General features: G+C 43.9%; 1 protein-coding gene across 1 annotated transcript in view; it reads right to left on the bottom strand.

Moving 5' to 3' along the window:
- Window positions 1–13,492, bottom strand: part of EVC2 (EvC ciliary complex subunit 2) — a gene marked incomplete at its 5' end in the record, with an annotated part of 97,212 nt that overhangs the window by 7,318 nt on the left and 76,402 nt on the right. The window contains one exon of the mRNA XM_007948797.1: window positions 8,553–8,654. Coding sequence (XP_007946988.1) covers window positions 8,553–8,654 — 102 coding nt within the window. The remainder of the gene's footprint in view (window positions 1–8,552; window positions 8,655–13,492) is intronic.

The raw sequence follows: 13,492 nt of genomic DNA on the forward strand, positions 1-13,492 counted from the left end.
GAACTGCTGTATGAAAAGTGAATTTACTGTGTAAATCTTCACCCAAATCCTAATTAAAAAAAAAAAAAAAAAAAAAACACTGACTAGTACACCACTGCCTCTGATTGCTTGTTTCATCAAAACACACATATACTGATGCAAAGCAAACCTGACTATAAAGCAGTTAGAAGTTAGGCAAAATGCTCTTTAAAATTGAAGAGTGTGACAGGTTTGGGGCATGTCCCCTGAAAGGAATGCTGTATTCTCTGTGCTCAAGGGATCCAACCCTTACATCTCTGCTGCTCTTAATGAAGGCCATAGCTACCACTGAGGGCTCTCTAAATCCTAGAAGCTCTCTATCTGCCCAAGCAGGACAGGACAAGGCCATGTCACTGGGGTCCACCTATGAAAGTCATGGCCAGGTTTGCCATCCCTCCCTGAAGTGGTGTGGCAGCTTTGGCTCCACCCTTACCACCCATCTGCCAGTGTGTCATACTGTGGTGGCTTTTGTGTTGCTGTGAGGCTGAAACCTCTTCTACCAATATTTCAAATATCAGCAGGGTTGCCCGTGGTGGACAGGTTTTAGCGGAGCTTCCAGGCTAAGACAGACTCGGAAGGAAGGCTTGGCTATCTACTTCTAGAAATGAGCCAGTGAAAATCTTATATATCATAACAGAGCATTGTCTAATACAGGACTGAGTTGTGTTTCATTCTGCTGTTCCTGGGGTCCCCATGAGTCAGGGTCAACTCCACAGCAGCTCACAGCAACTGTGGCAATGAAGTCCTGCACTTGCAGCCAGTAATGAGTCTGAGCAGGATTTGACAGTCAGCTCCCTCCTCTTTCCACCATGTGCCTGTAAGGAGAGTGTGCCAAGGCAGGATAACTCTATTGATCTGTACCTTCTCCATTCATATGTGTGTGCCCAAGGAATGCATCAACGCCCTGTCATGGACTGAACAGTGCCACCCACCCCAATAAATGTCAGCATAGCTAGGCCATGATTCTCAGTATTGTATATCTTCTATTTTGTGATCTGATACAATCATCCTATGTGTGGTAAATCCTAACCTCTCTGATGTTAATGAGGCAAGATTAGAGGTAGTTATGTGACTAAAGCAGAATACAATCTATCGGATTAGTCTGTATCTTTAGAGATATAAAAGAGATGAAACAAGCAATTAGAGATCAGGGGACTTCATACTACCAAGAAAGAAGTGCCTTCTGTGGACCCAGGGTCCCTGTGCTAAGAACCTCCTAGACCCAGGGGAAGATTGATGTCAAGACACATGGAGATTTCCAGGGAATACCAGGTCCACAGGTGCTGACAGAAGTAAAGAACATTCCCCCAGAGAAAGCCTTCCCCTACAACTGGAGCCCTGAATTTGGACTTCTGTTATTGTTGTTGTTATATGCCGTCGAGTCAGACCTGACTCATAGCAACCCCTCCTTGGGTTTCTAAGGCAGTATCACTACAGAAGTAGATTGCCCCATCTTCCTCCCGAGGAGTGGCTGGTGGGTTTGAACTGTCAGCCTTCTGGTTAGCAGTCAAGTGCCTTAGGCACTATGCTATCAGAGCTCTTTTTTAGGAGCTCTGGTAGCTTAGTAGGAGCTCTGGTAGCTTAGTGCCTAAGGCACTTGACTGCTAACCAGAAGGCTGGCAGTTCAAACCCACCAGCCACTCCTCAGAAGGAAGATGGGGCAATCTACTTCCATAGTGATACTGCCTCAGAAACCCGAGGTGGGGTCGCTATGAGTCAGGGCCGACTCGATGGCACATAGCAACAACAACAGACTCCTAAAATGTGAGAGAGTAAATTTCTGTTGTTGAAGCAATCCACCTGTGGTATTGTTACAGCAGCACTAGGTGACTAAGTCACTTCTTCATGCTGATCCTCTGTTCCTTAGTGGAGCCCCTGGGTGGTACAAATGGTTAACAGGCTAGCCTACTACCTAAAAGGCTGGCAGGTGGCATCTACCCATAGGCACCTCAGAGGAAAGGCCTGGTGATCTGTTGTTGTTGTACCTTCAAGTTTGTTCCTACTCACAGTGACCCTATGTACAACACAATGAAACAATTCCTGGTCTTGTACCAACCTCACAACTGTTGCCACGTTTGATGTCCTTCTCCAGGGACTGGTCCTTCCTGATAACATGTCAAAGTACATGAGATGAACTCTCACCATCCTTGCTCCTAAGGAACATTCTGGCTGTACTTCTTCCAAGACAGATGTGTCTACTCTTCTGGCAGTCCATGGTACTTTGAGTATTCTTTGCCAATATCATAATTCAAAGGCATCAATTTTTCTTCAGTCTTCCTTTTTCATTATTCAGTTTTCACTTGTCTGTGAGGCAACTTAAAATACCATGGCATGGGTGAGGTGAACCTTGGTCCTCAAAATGACATCTTTGCTTTTTAACTTTTAAAGAGGTCTTTTGCAACAGATTTGCCCAATCCAATATGTCATCTGATGTTTTGACCGCTGCTTCCAATGGTGTTAATTGTGGAAACAAGTAATATGAAGTCCTTGACAATTTCAATCTTGTCTCCATTTACTGTGATGCTGCTAATTAGTCCAGTTGTGAAGATTTTTGTTTTCTTTATATCGAAGTGTAATTCATACTGCAGACTGTAGTCTTCGGTCTTCATCAATAAGTGCTTCAAGTCATCCTCACTTTCAGTAACCAAAGTTGTGTTGTCAGCATATCGCAGGTGGTTAATGATTCTTCCTCCAATCCTGATAGTGCTCTGGTAGCATAGTGCCTTAAGGCACTTGACTGCTAACCAGAAGGCTGGCAATTCAAACCCACCAGTCACTCCTCAGAAGGAAGGTTGGGCAATCTACTTTCATAGTGATACTGTCTCAGAAACCCAAGGAGGGGTTGCTATGAGTCAAGTCCGACTCAATGGCACATAACAACAACAACCAATCCTGATGCCATGTTCTTAATCATACAGTGCAGCTTCTTGGATTATTTGCTCAGCATACATATTGAATAAGTATGGTGAAAGGATACAATCCTGATGCACTCCCTCCCTGATTTTAAACCAAGGGTATACCCCTTGTTCTGTTCAAATGACAGCCTCCTGGTCTATGGACAGGTTCCTCATGAGCACAATTAATTGTTCTGGAATTCGCATTCTTCACAATGTTATCCATAGTTTGTTACTAGGGAAACATCTTTCCAGTATTCTCTGCTTTCAGCCAAGTTCCATCTGATAGCAGCAATGATATCCCTCAATCCATGTCTTGTGAATCTAGCTTGAATTTCTGGCAATTCCCTGCCTACATTCTCCTGCAACCATTTTGGAATTATCTTCAGAAAAACTTTACTTATGTGTGTGATATTGATGAGATTGCTTGATAATTTCTGCATTCTGTAGGATCACCTTTCCTTGGAATTGGCACAAATATGGATCTCTTCCAGTCAGTTGGCCAGGTAGCTGTCTTTCCATTTTTTTAGCATAGATGAGTTAGCACTTTCAGCATTGCATCCATTTGTTGAAACATCTCTATTGGTATTCTGCCAAGTCCTGTATACTTGTTCTTCATCAATTCCTTCAGTGAAGCTTGCACCTCCCAATACCATTGGTTCTTGATCACATGCTATTTCCTGAAAGGCTGAACATCGACTATTTCTTTTTGGTAAAGTGACTTTGTATTCCTTCCATCTTCTTTTTTCTTCTTCTTTTTTTGATTACATGTATTTGTTTGGTTTTTAAATTGTGCTTTGGGTGTACATTTACAAAGCAGATTTGTTTTACATTCAACAGTTCATGCATATTTGATTTCACAGCCCCGATTACCATCCCCAACCATAACAAAACCCTCCTCCCTTCTCCTTCCTGTGCCCTTCTTATCTATGCATTCCTTTCTGTCCAGCTTTCCCTCTGTGGTCTCATGGCTGGCTGATCTAAGGGATGCATCTCCCTAGAGTAGGTGGGTGCATCTCCCTGAGGTAGGTGTTCTGCATGTAGGTCTTTCTACTATTGGGCTGGAAGCCAATCCACGGAAGTGAGTCCATTTCTAGGCCCAAAGGGTAACCTGGGGTCATATTCTCAGGGGTTCTACTAGTCTCTATCTGACCAGTAATTCTGATCATTTTTGTGTTTTTTAATTTTGTTCCACATTTTTCCTCCCACTCTATCCAAGATCTCCAATTTTGATCCTTTTCTGAGTGTATGGCAGCCAGGCACCATCCAGTTCTTCTGATCTCAGGGTCATGAAGGCTGTGGTCCTTGTGGACTCTCTTATCTTTGGATTAATTGTTTCCTAATGACTTTTATTTTCTTCACTCTTCTTTGCTCCAGATGAGAGGAGACCAACAGTCACATCTTAGATAGCCACTCAAAAGCTTTTAAGACCCCAGTTGTTACTCACCAAAGTAGGATGTAGAACAAAGTTTTTATTTACTATGTTATGCCAATTGGGCACGATGTCCCCTGAGACTATGGTCCTGAGCCCGCAGGCCTGGTGATTCTCTCTCTTAAGGTGTTTGGTTGTCTCTGAAAAGCTACTCCAGCCCTGTCTTCTGTTGCTTCTGTAATGTATGTGGATAATTTTGTAGGACAGGTGCATCTTCTTCGGATCTTTCCTGCATTGTTCAATATTTTGCCCATAGAATCCATCAATATTGAAACTTGAGGCTTGAATTTTTTCTTCAGTTCTTTCATCTTGATAAATGCCAAGCTTGATAAATCCCTTTTGGTTTTATAACTCCAGGTCTTTGGACATTTCATTATAACATTTTACTTTGTTTTCTCCAACTGTTCTTCAAAATCTTCTATTCAGCTCTTTTACTCTTCCATTCGCTGTAGCTACTCTGCATTCAAGACCAAGTTTCAGAGTCTCTTCTAACACCCAATTTAGTCTCTTTTTCTTTTCCTGTTGTTTTAATGATGGTTTCCTTTCTTCATGTATGATGTTCTTGATGTCATCCCACACCTCATCTGGTCTGCTGTCATCAGTGTTCAATGCATCAAATTGGTTCTTCTAACGATCTCTAAATTCAGTTGGAATATACTCAAGGTTGTACTTTGGGTCCCATTGACTATTTTAGTTCTCTTCAGCTTCAACTTGAACTTGCATATGTGCAATTAATGGCCTGTTCTGAAATTGGTCCCTGGCCTTTTTCTGACTGGTTACACTGATCTTCTCCTTTGATCTGTGGTGTAGTAAATTACATAGTGTGGCTTTTCTAGCCATAAGTCTTTGTAAACTCCTTTGTGGAATTTGCCATGAACAACTAAGTAGCTCCTGATTGTTAAAGTTATCCACCTGAGGTATTTCTGTTGAGAGTAGCACAAAGCAATCTTCTGGGAAGTTCTCTCTCTCTCTCAGGTGTATAGAATTCTGGTGTTGGAATTGGTTATGGCCACTCTGCCAGGCTCAAAAGAAGGCCTTCTAAAGGCAGAAGTAATGTCTCTGACTGCTGGCTGAGAAAGATGTGCTGCTGAGAGAAACATGCACCTGAGAGACACATGCTGCTGAGAGAAAGATGTGAAAGACACTCACTGCTGAGAGACATGAAAGACATGCACTGCTGAGAGAGAGACATGAGAGACACACACAGGTGAGAGCAAGACACGAGACACATGTACTACTGAGAGAGCAATGTGCTACTGAGACTGCCAGCTGCTGAGTGAGACAGCCGGCTGCAAGAGACTGAGTGCATTTCCAAACTTGAATTGTAGCCTGTTGCTTCCCTAATAAACCCCATAATCTGTGATTTCTGTGTGGCCACTGCAGCAAATTATCAAACCCTGCAGAGAGGTAGTGGGTGCTGTGGGAGAAACGGTTTGTGTCGGGGTTGGTGAAAGGGCTGGAGGGAGGCAGCATGTCCAGCCTCGCAGAAATAGGCCTTGGGCTACTGATGGTAATTCTGTCTTCCTCTTGTGGGGTTAGAGGAGGTCAGAAGATGCAGCTTCCCTGCCCCTTTGGCAGTCCCTTTCCACAGATGTGGTCAATCTGATTCCTGTATACTCCTTCTGGGGAGGTCCATGTGGATAGCTGCCATTTATGCTGTTGAAAAAGGCATTGGCAATGAGTGAGTTGTTGGTCTTGCAAAATTCTATCATGCAATCTCCTGTGTCATTTCTTTCACCACGGCCATGTTTTCCAACTACCAGTGCTTCTTCATTGTTTCTAACGTCTATGTTCCAATCACCAATAAATATCAATGCATCTTGATTGCATGTTTCATCAATTTCAGATTTTAGAAGTTGGAAAAAAATCTTCAATTTATTTATTTTTTTGGCATTAATGGTTCATGAGTAAATATGAATAATATTCTTATTAACTAGTCTTCCTTATAGGTATATGGATATTGTCTTATCACTGATAGCACTGTACTTCAGAATTGTTGTTGTTGTTATATGCAGTTGAGTCGGCCCCGACTCATAGCTACCACTCCTTGAGTTTCTGAGGCAGTATCACTATGGAAGTAGATTGCCCAACCTTCCTTCTGAGGAGTGGCTAGTGGGTTTGAACCGCCAGCCTTCTGGTTAGTAGTCAAGTGCCTTAGGCACTATGCCACCAGAGCTCCCAGAATAGATCTTGAAATGTTCTTTTTGACATAGAATATGACACTGTTCCTTTCATTTTTTGATTCTCGGTATAGTAGACTGTGTGATTGTCTGATTCAAAATGGCTAATATGAGTCCATTTTCACTCACCAAAGCCTAGGATATTGATCTTTGTGCATTCCATTTCATTTTTCACAACTTCCAATTTTCTTAAGTTCATACTTTGTACATTCCACATTCTGATTATTCAGGGATGGTGGCTTTTGTTACTTCTCATTCTGAGTTGGGCCACATCAGCAAATGGAGGTCCACGAAATTAAGGTCAACTCTGCTTTGGGGAGGCAGCTCTTTCCCAGCCATATCTTGGGTGCCTTCCAACCCGAGGGGCTCATCTTCTGGCACACTATCAGACAACGTCCTGCTGCTATTCATAAGGTTTTCTCTGGATCATCAATTTCTTCTTCCTCATCTGTCTTGTTCCGAAAGCTCCACTGAACCCGTACAGCACAGGTGATCCTGCTGGTAGCTGAAATACTGATGGCATAGCTTCCAGCATCACACAACACACAGGCCACCACAGTGCAATGATCTGGCAGAGAAGCAGTGGCCTCCTGGTGATCTACTTTTGAAAAATTAGCCACTGAAAAAACCCACGGAGCACAGTTCTATTCTGACACACATGGAGTTGCCATAAGTCAGAGTTGACTTGATGTCAAGTGGTGGTGGTGGTGGTTACATTTGGAACACTTAATTTCCAGTTCTTGGTTCTGGCTCAATATTCTGATTTAATTTATTTGAGACTAAATTCTGATGTCAGACCTATTATCACTGACTCCAAGACTTCTGCCACAGAGAAGTCATATCGAATCGACTCTGACTCATGGTGACACTATGTGTACAGGGTAGAATTGTGCTACACAGGCTTTTCATGGCTGTGACCTTTTGGAAGTAGATCTTCAGGCCTTTCTTCCAAGGTGCCTCTGGGTGGGTTCAAACCATCAACCTTTCGGTTAGTACTAGCAGCCAAGTGCTTAACCATCTGTACCACCCAGGGGCTCCTATCTTCACCTCAGCTCTGAGAAATTGTGGCTGGGGCAGGGCTCTGGTTACAGCTTCCTCTAGACACCCAGTGTTTGGACAACATGCAGTAGGTACCTATTTTTTTTAACCCATCATCAGTCTATCCAAGGAGCAATGGTAGAATAAGGGCTAAGCACTTGGCTGCTAACAAAAGGTCAGTGGTTTGAAACCACCAGCCACTCCATGGGAGAAAGACTTGGTAGTCTACCCCAAAAAGATTTACAGTCTTGGAAACCCTAGAGGGACTACTATGAGTTGGAATCAATCCACTTGATAGCAGTGGGTTTGGTTTTGGAGTTTTGTTAACAGAGAAAGGCATTCCCTGGAGGGAAAAGATTACAGGGCTGGAAGCTAAGGGAGATAAAAGGGTGGGTAGAGGGCCCCATAGCTGGGGAAACTACCACCTGCAGGTGGGGGCCACTTCCTCTGCCCCTCTGAGCTTCCAACCCTGCTTTCTGGAAGAATGGGAGGCTCCAGGGCAGTAATTGACAAGAAAGAGCTGCATAAACTAAGCTCTAACAGCAGCTATGAGGAATTCTCTTTCCAACTGTGCTGCATTTAAAAAGAGCCATTAGTTAAAATCAATACAGTAATTAAAATGCTTGTAAATGTTAACAGAACATTCTCAGTGCTGATAGCTACAGGCTTATCTTCAGCTTCTAAACTAAGCCCCCTTAGAATGAAGATTTGCAGTCCTTGGGGAAGGCAGGCTAGCCTTATAGATTGATAATGGGTTAAAAAAGAGGTACCTACTGTGTGTTGTCCGAACACTGGGTGTCCAGAGGAAGCTTGTAACCAGAGCCCCATCCACAATTTCTCAGAGCTGAGGTGAAGGTAGGAGCCCCTGGGTGGTACAGATGGTTAAGCACTTGGCTGCTAATACTAACCAAAAGGCTCCTCCTAACCCTCCACCTTTCACCTCCCCCAACAGCTCAGCTCGCAGGCAGCATAGCACCCCCACCCCATTACCTCTCCTTCCTCCGGTGAGCCCAGAGCACTTTCTCCCGTCCTCTGCTGATCAGCTCTCCTCGCAGTCTGCTCTCCAAGGCTTGCCACCAGCCCTGGTGTTTCCTGAGGGCAAGAAGGGCAAGGCTTGTGTTTTTCAAAATAGAAGTTTTCAAGTGAATAGTAATAGTACTTCCTGCAAACCTATGAACTCAGTAACAAAAATACAAACAATCCAATAGGAAAATGAGCTAAGGATGTGAATAGACATTTACCCCAGAAAGAGATCCAAGTAGCCAACAAGCACATGGAAAAAATCTCAATGCATTGCTGTCCTTAGGTGCCTTTCAGGGGGCTGCAACTCATAGCGACCCATGTCCTACAGAACAAAACACTGCCTGCTCTCACGCCAGCCTCACAATCCTCACTATACCTGAGCACATCGTCACTGCCATTGTGTCAGCCCATTGCATGGAGGGTCTTCACCATTTTTTTTTTTTTGCTGACTTTCTACTTTGTTGTGTTGTTGTGATGTGCCCTCGAGTTGGACCCGACCCATAGCGACCCCTCCTTGGGTTTCCAAGTTAGTATCACTGTGGAAGTAGTTTGCCCAACCTTCCTTCCAAGGAGTGGCTGGTGGGTTTGAACCGCCAGCCTTCTGGTTAGCAATCAAGTGCCTTGGTCACAGACTCATTGCCTTTAAGTTGATTCAATTTGTGGCGACCCCAGGGGTTACAGTGTGTAAACACCCCATAGGGTCTTCTTGGCTTTAGTCATTTTATTTTTTAAATCCATTGCTGCAGGCTGTGGAACTCTGAGCATCTTCCTAATGAAAATAAAAGCAAACTCACTGCCATGGAGTCGATTCCGACTCATAGCGACCCCACCTTGGGTTTCTGAGGCGGTATATCTAGGGAAGTAGATTGCCCAATCGTCCTTCTGCAGAGTGGCTGATGGGTTAGAACTGCCAGGCTTCTGGTCAGCAGTCAAATTCCTTAGGCACCACACCACCAGAGCTCCAAATGTTAACGCTGAGTTAGTGTTTGACACTTGGCTCACATTTTTTAGCTCAAGAAAGCAAAGGTTGGGGTTTTTCAGTGTTTCTCCAGGTGACTAGCTATTTTTCTGTCTCTTAGCTGTAAACTTTACAGAAGCAGATGGCCAGGCCTTTCTTCCACGGCACTGCTGGGAGGGTTCAAACCACCATCTTTCCGGTTAGTAGTTAAATGCAAACCGCTTGCATCATCCATGGACCTCAGGGAAACACAAATCAAACCCACCACAAAATAGCCCTCCACCCCCGCCAGGGTAGCCAATATCAAGATATGGAAAAACAAGCACAGGGGTGTGTGGAGGAACTGGAGCCCTTGCCTTGCTGGTGGGAATGTAAAACGAAACAGCTAATGTGCAAAGAGCTTCATGAGTCCTTCAAAAGTTACATACAGGATCACGTGCAACCCAGCTCTCCATCTTGGGAGTGCACCTACAAGAACTGCAAAGAGGGACACAGCAGGTCCCTGTACTACAACAGCCATTTCAGCATTGTTCACAACAGCCAAATGGTGAGACAACCTACAGGGATGGATGGACAAGAAAATGTGGTGTTGTCTGTTGTTATGTGTCATCGAGTCGGACCTGACTCATAATGACCACTCCTTGGGTTTCTGAGACAGTATCAGTATGGAAGTAGATTGCCCCATCTTCCTTCTGAGGAGTAGCTTAGGCACTTGACTCCCAAAATGTGGTGTATATACAATGAGTATAGTATTTCATTGTAAAATGTGGTGTATATACAATGAAATACTATACAGCCATGAAGAGAAACAAATTCTGCTACATGCTATAATGTGAATGAACCTTGTAAGCATCATGCCAAGTAAAAGAGGCTAGACAAAAAAGGACAAATACTGTCTAACCCCATTTATATCAAATTCCTTGATGAGACAAATGCAGAGAGACTCAAGCAGATTGGTGGTGACCAGGTGCCAGGAGGAGTGGGTAATGGGGAGGAATTGTTTAACGGATCCCAAGTTTCTGCTTGGGGCGATGAAGTGATTTTGGAAAGAGATAGGGGTGATGGCTCTATCCCATTGTCACTAGTGTCACTGGATTATGCTCTTAAAAATGATGAAAACTGCAAATTGGGTGTCACATGTGTTTACCACAGTGAAAGGTTTTGCTCATAGCACTGTGGAGTTCCATCCTCCACTGGGGCTTTCAGCTGACCCAGCAACCCTGTAAATTTTCACCGTTTTTTCTTTCAGACATTCAAAACACACTGACCAGGCACCTTCTCTGACCTGGATGAGGTGTGACCAGGGGTCTCCAGTCCCACAGGGGCCACAAACGGGTATTAGGAGACATCTTTCAACCATGGGAAGGCTCCCCAAATATGGGGACATGTGAGTTGAGCCTGGGTGTCCAGCACAGGGAGCTGGTGGGCACTGGTGAAAAGATCCACCATCCACTCCACAGGAGAAAGATGGGGCAGTCTGCTCCCTTGAAGATTTACAGCCTTGGAAACCCTACAGGACAGTTCCTCTCCATCCTATAGGGTTTCTAGGAGTTGGAATCGATTGACAACAACAGTTTTATATTGACTGCCTCCCACACTGGGCCTTAAGAGCCACTGTCTCTCTCACTTCACATTGCCCCATTGGCTAGACAATAGACATACTATCTACAGTAGTTCCATAATGAAGGTTCCATAAGTATTGTATGACAATGTGAATAAGGAAGACAGTAAGCATGTGGATTCTGTGTGATGACTTACACTCATACATAAATACACATACAGACATTCCACACACACACACACTCCACACACCAAATACATACCATACATACACACCACCATTCACACACACACACACTCACACTCCACATACACAAATACACTCACACACTCACAGACACACCATACACACCTTTACACTCTGCTGTGCAGTGAATTACTTATTATGGTTCTTTTTCATCATGCATGGCCTTGTAACTCCCATACAATGATTGGGTGGTCCTATGCAATTAAGGGGGAGCTCTGATAGCATAGTGCCTAAGGCACTTGACTGCTAACCAGAAGGCTGGTGGTTCAAACCCACCAGCCACTCCTCGGAAGGAAGATGGGGCAATCTACTTCCGTAGTGATACTGCCTGGGAAACCCAAGGAGGGGTCACTATGAGTTGGGTCCGACTCGAGGGCACATAACAACAACAACAACATGCAATTAAGGTGCTTGTGGATCACCAACAGGACTGGATAGTAAGCTAGCAAGGCAAATAAGGTGTACAGAACCCTTGTGGGATAAAAAAAAAAAAACAAACAAACACCGTCATCGAGTCAATTCTCACTCATAATGATCCTATGTTGTTGTTATGTGCCGTCGAGTCGGCCCCGACTCATAGCGACCCCTCCTTGGGTTTCCGAGGCAGTATCACTACAGAAGTAGGATTGCCCAACCTTCCTTCCTATAGGACATAGTAAAACTGCCCCATAAGGTTTCCAAGGCTATTAATCTTTACAGAAGCCTCAACTTTTTCCCATGGAGTGTGACTGGTGGGTCCAAACCACTAACCTTTTGGCTAGCAGCTGAATGTCTTATAACCACAGAGCCACCAGAGCTTGTGGGGGTGAGACCAGGCAAATGAGGTATATGGAACCCTGAAAAGGGGTCTGATCAGTTTTGCCATCCTGCTAGGCTTAAAAAGAGAGCCAATCCCAGAGAAGAGAGGGCACCATCAAGAAAGAAAAATCAGGGACTTCCTGTTAAAATGGCGGAATAGGCAGACAAGCTACACAGACCCTCTTCAACAAAGAAAAGATAAATAAATTGACAGAGACACAGAAGATGATCCTGGAGCTCTGAGCTTTGAAAGGAAGTATACAGAAGTGGATTAGGCACCAACTAGGGGAAAAACGTGAATGAAAACAGTTCAGTATGGAGATGGTTGGAGCAGCAGACTTCAACTACTCTGATGGGACAAACAGCCTGAATATTTCCAAGTGGTGTTGAGACCTGAGAATTGACCTAAAGATTAGCTCTGGTCACCAAGGGCTGCAGGGACAACTGTGCTGGTGGCCTATGACTAGGAAGGAAACAGCAAGAGGGAGACAAACTGAGCTGTGGACTTTTGGCTGTCTGGAGGATGCAGCCATTTTGATCATTTACAAGTGGCGACCATTTTGGATATTTAAAGTGACCCAGGGTGCAGCCATTTTGAATGTTTACAAGCAGCAGCCATATTGGATTTTAAAGTGACAGCATTCTCATTTGGATTCCAGGACCCAAGAATAGGTTCCATTTGCCAAGGATGGCAGGGACATACGGGAGGCTGACAATGGGAAAGAAGTGGTGAGTGTATAAGTGCTGCCAACTAATGAATAGAGGAGCACAGTACTCTGCTTACATAGCTAACATGCAAAGAAAACAAAAATTGTGGACAAGTCACTCTAACATAAATTACCAATTAAATACAAACACAGAAACATCACAATGTCTCAGAGACAAAAGAGCATCACAGTCCACACAAAGAAGCAAGAGAAAGCAGGAGAAACAAAGGACCAGGTTACAGACCCAAAACACATCCCTGAGGAAGGAGCAGCACTGGACTCCCTAATAAGGAATTCAAAAGAATTATATTTAGGTACCTTCAATGGATTGAGAGATAGATCAAGGAAAACACTGACAAAATTGAGGAAAACACAGAGAAAACCCTACAACAATTTTGAAAGACAATACAAGAGCAAAATGTCAAAATAAATGAAAAAATAGAAATGATACAAAACCTACAGATAGAAATCCAGAAGATTAATACTAAATTGTCAGAAATAGATAATACATTGAATGGGCAAAGGAGTAGAACTGAATCAATGGAAGACAGAATTAGTGAGATTGAAGACAAATACCTGAATACTTCTTTGGAAAGGGATCAATCAGAAAAAAAGATCAAAACAAAATGAAGAAAGC

This window comes from Orycteropus afer, unplaced genomic scaffold (genome assembly GCF_000298275.1).
Source record: "Orycteropus afer afer isolate SDZICR_OR568_19922 unplaced genomic scaffold, OryAfe1.0 scaffold00224, whole genome shotgun sequence".
NCBI classification, from domain to species: domain Eukaryota; kingdom Metazoa; phylum Chordata; class Mammalia; order Tubulidentata; family Orycteropodidae; genus Orycteropus; species Orycteropus afer.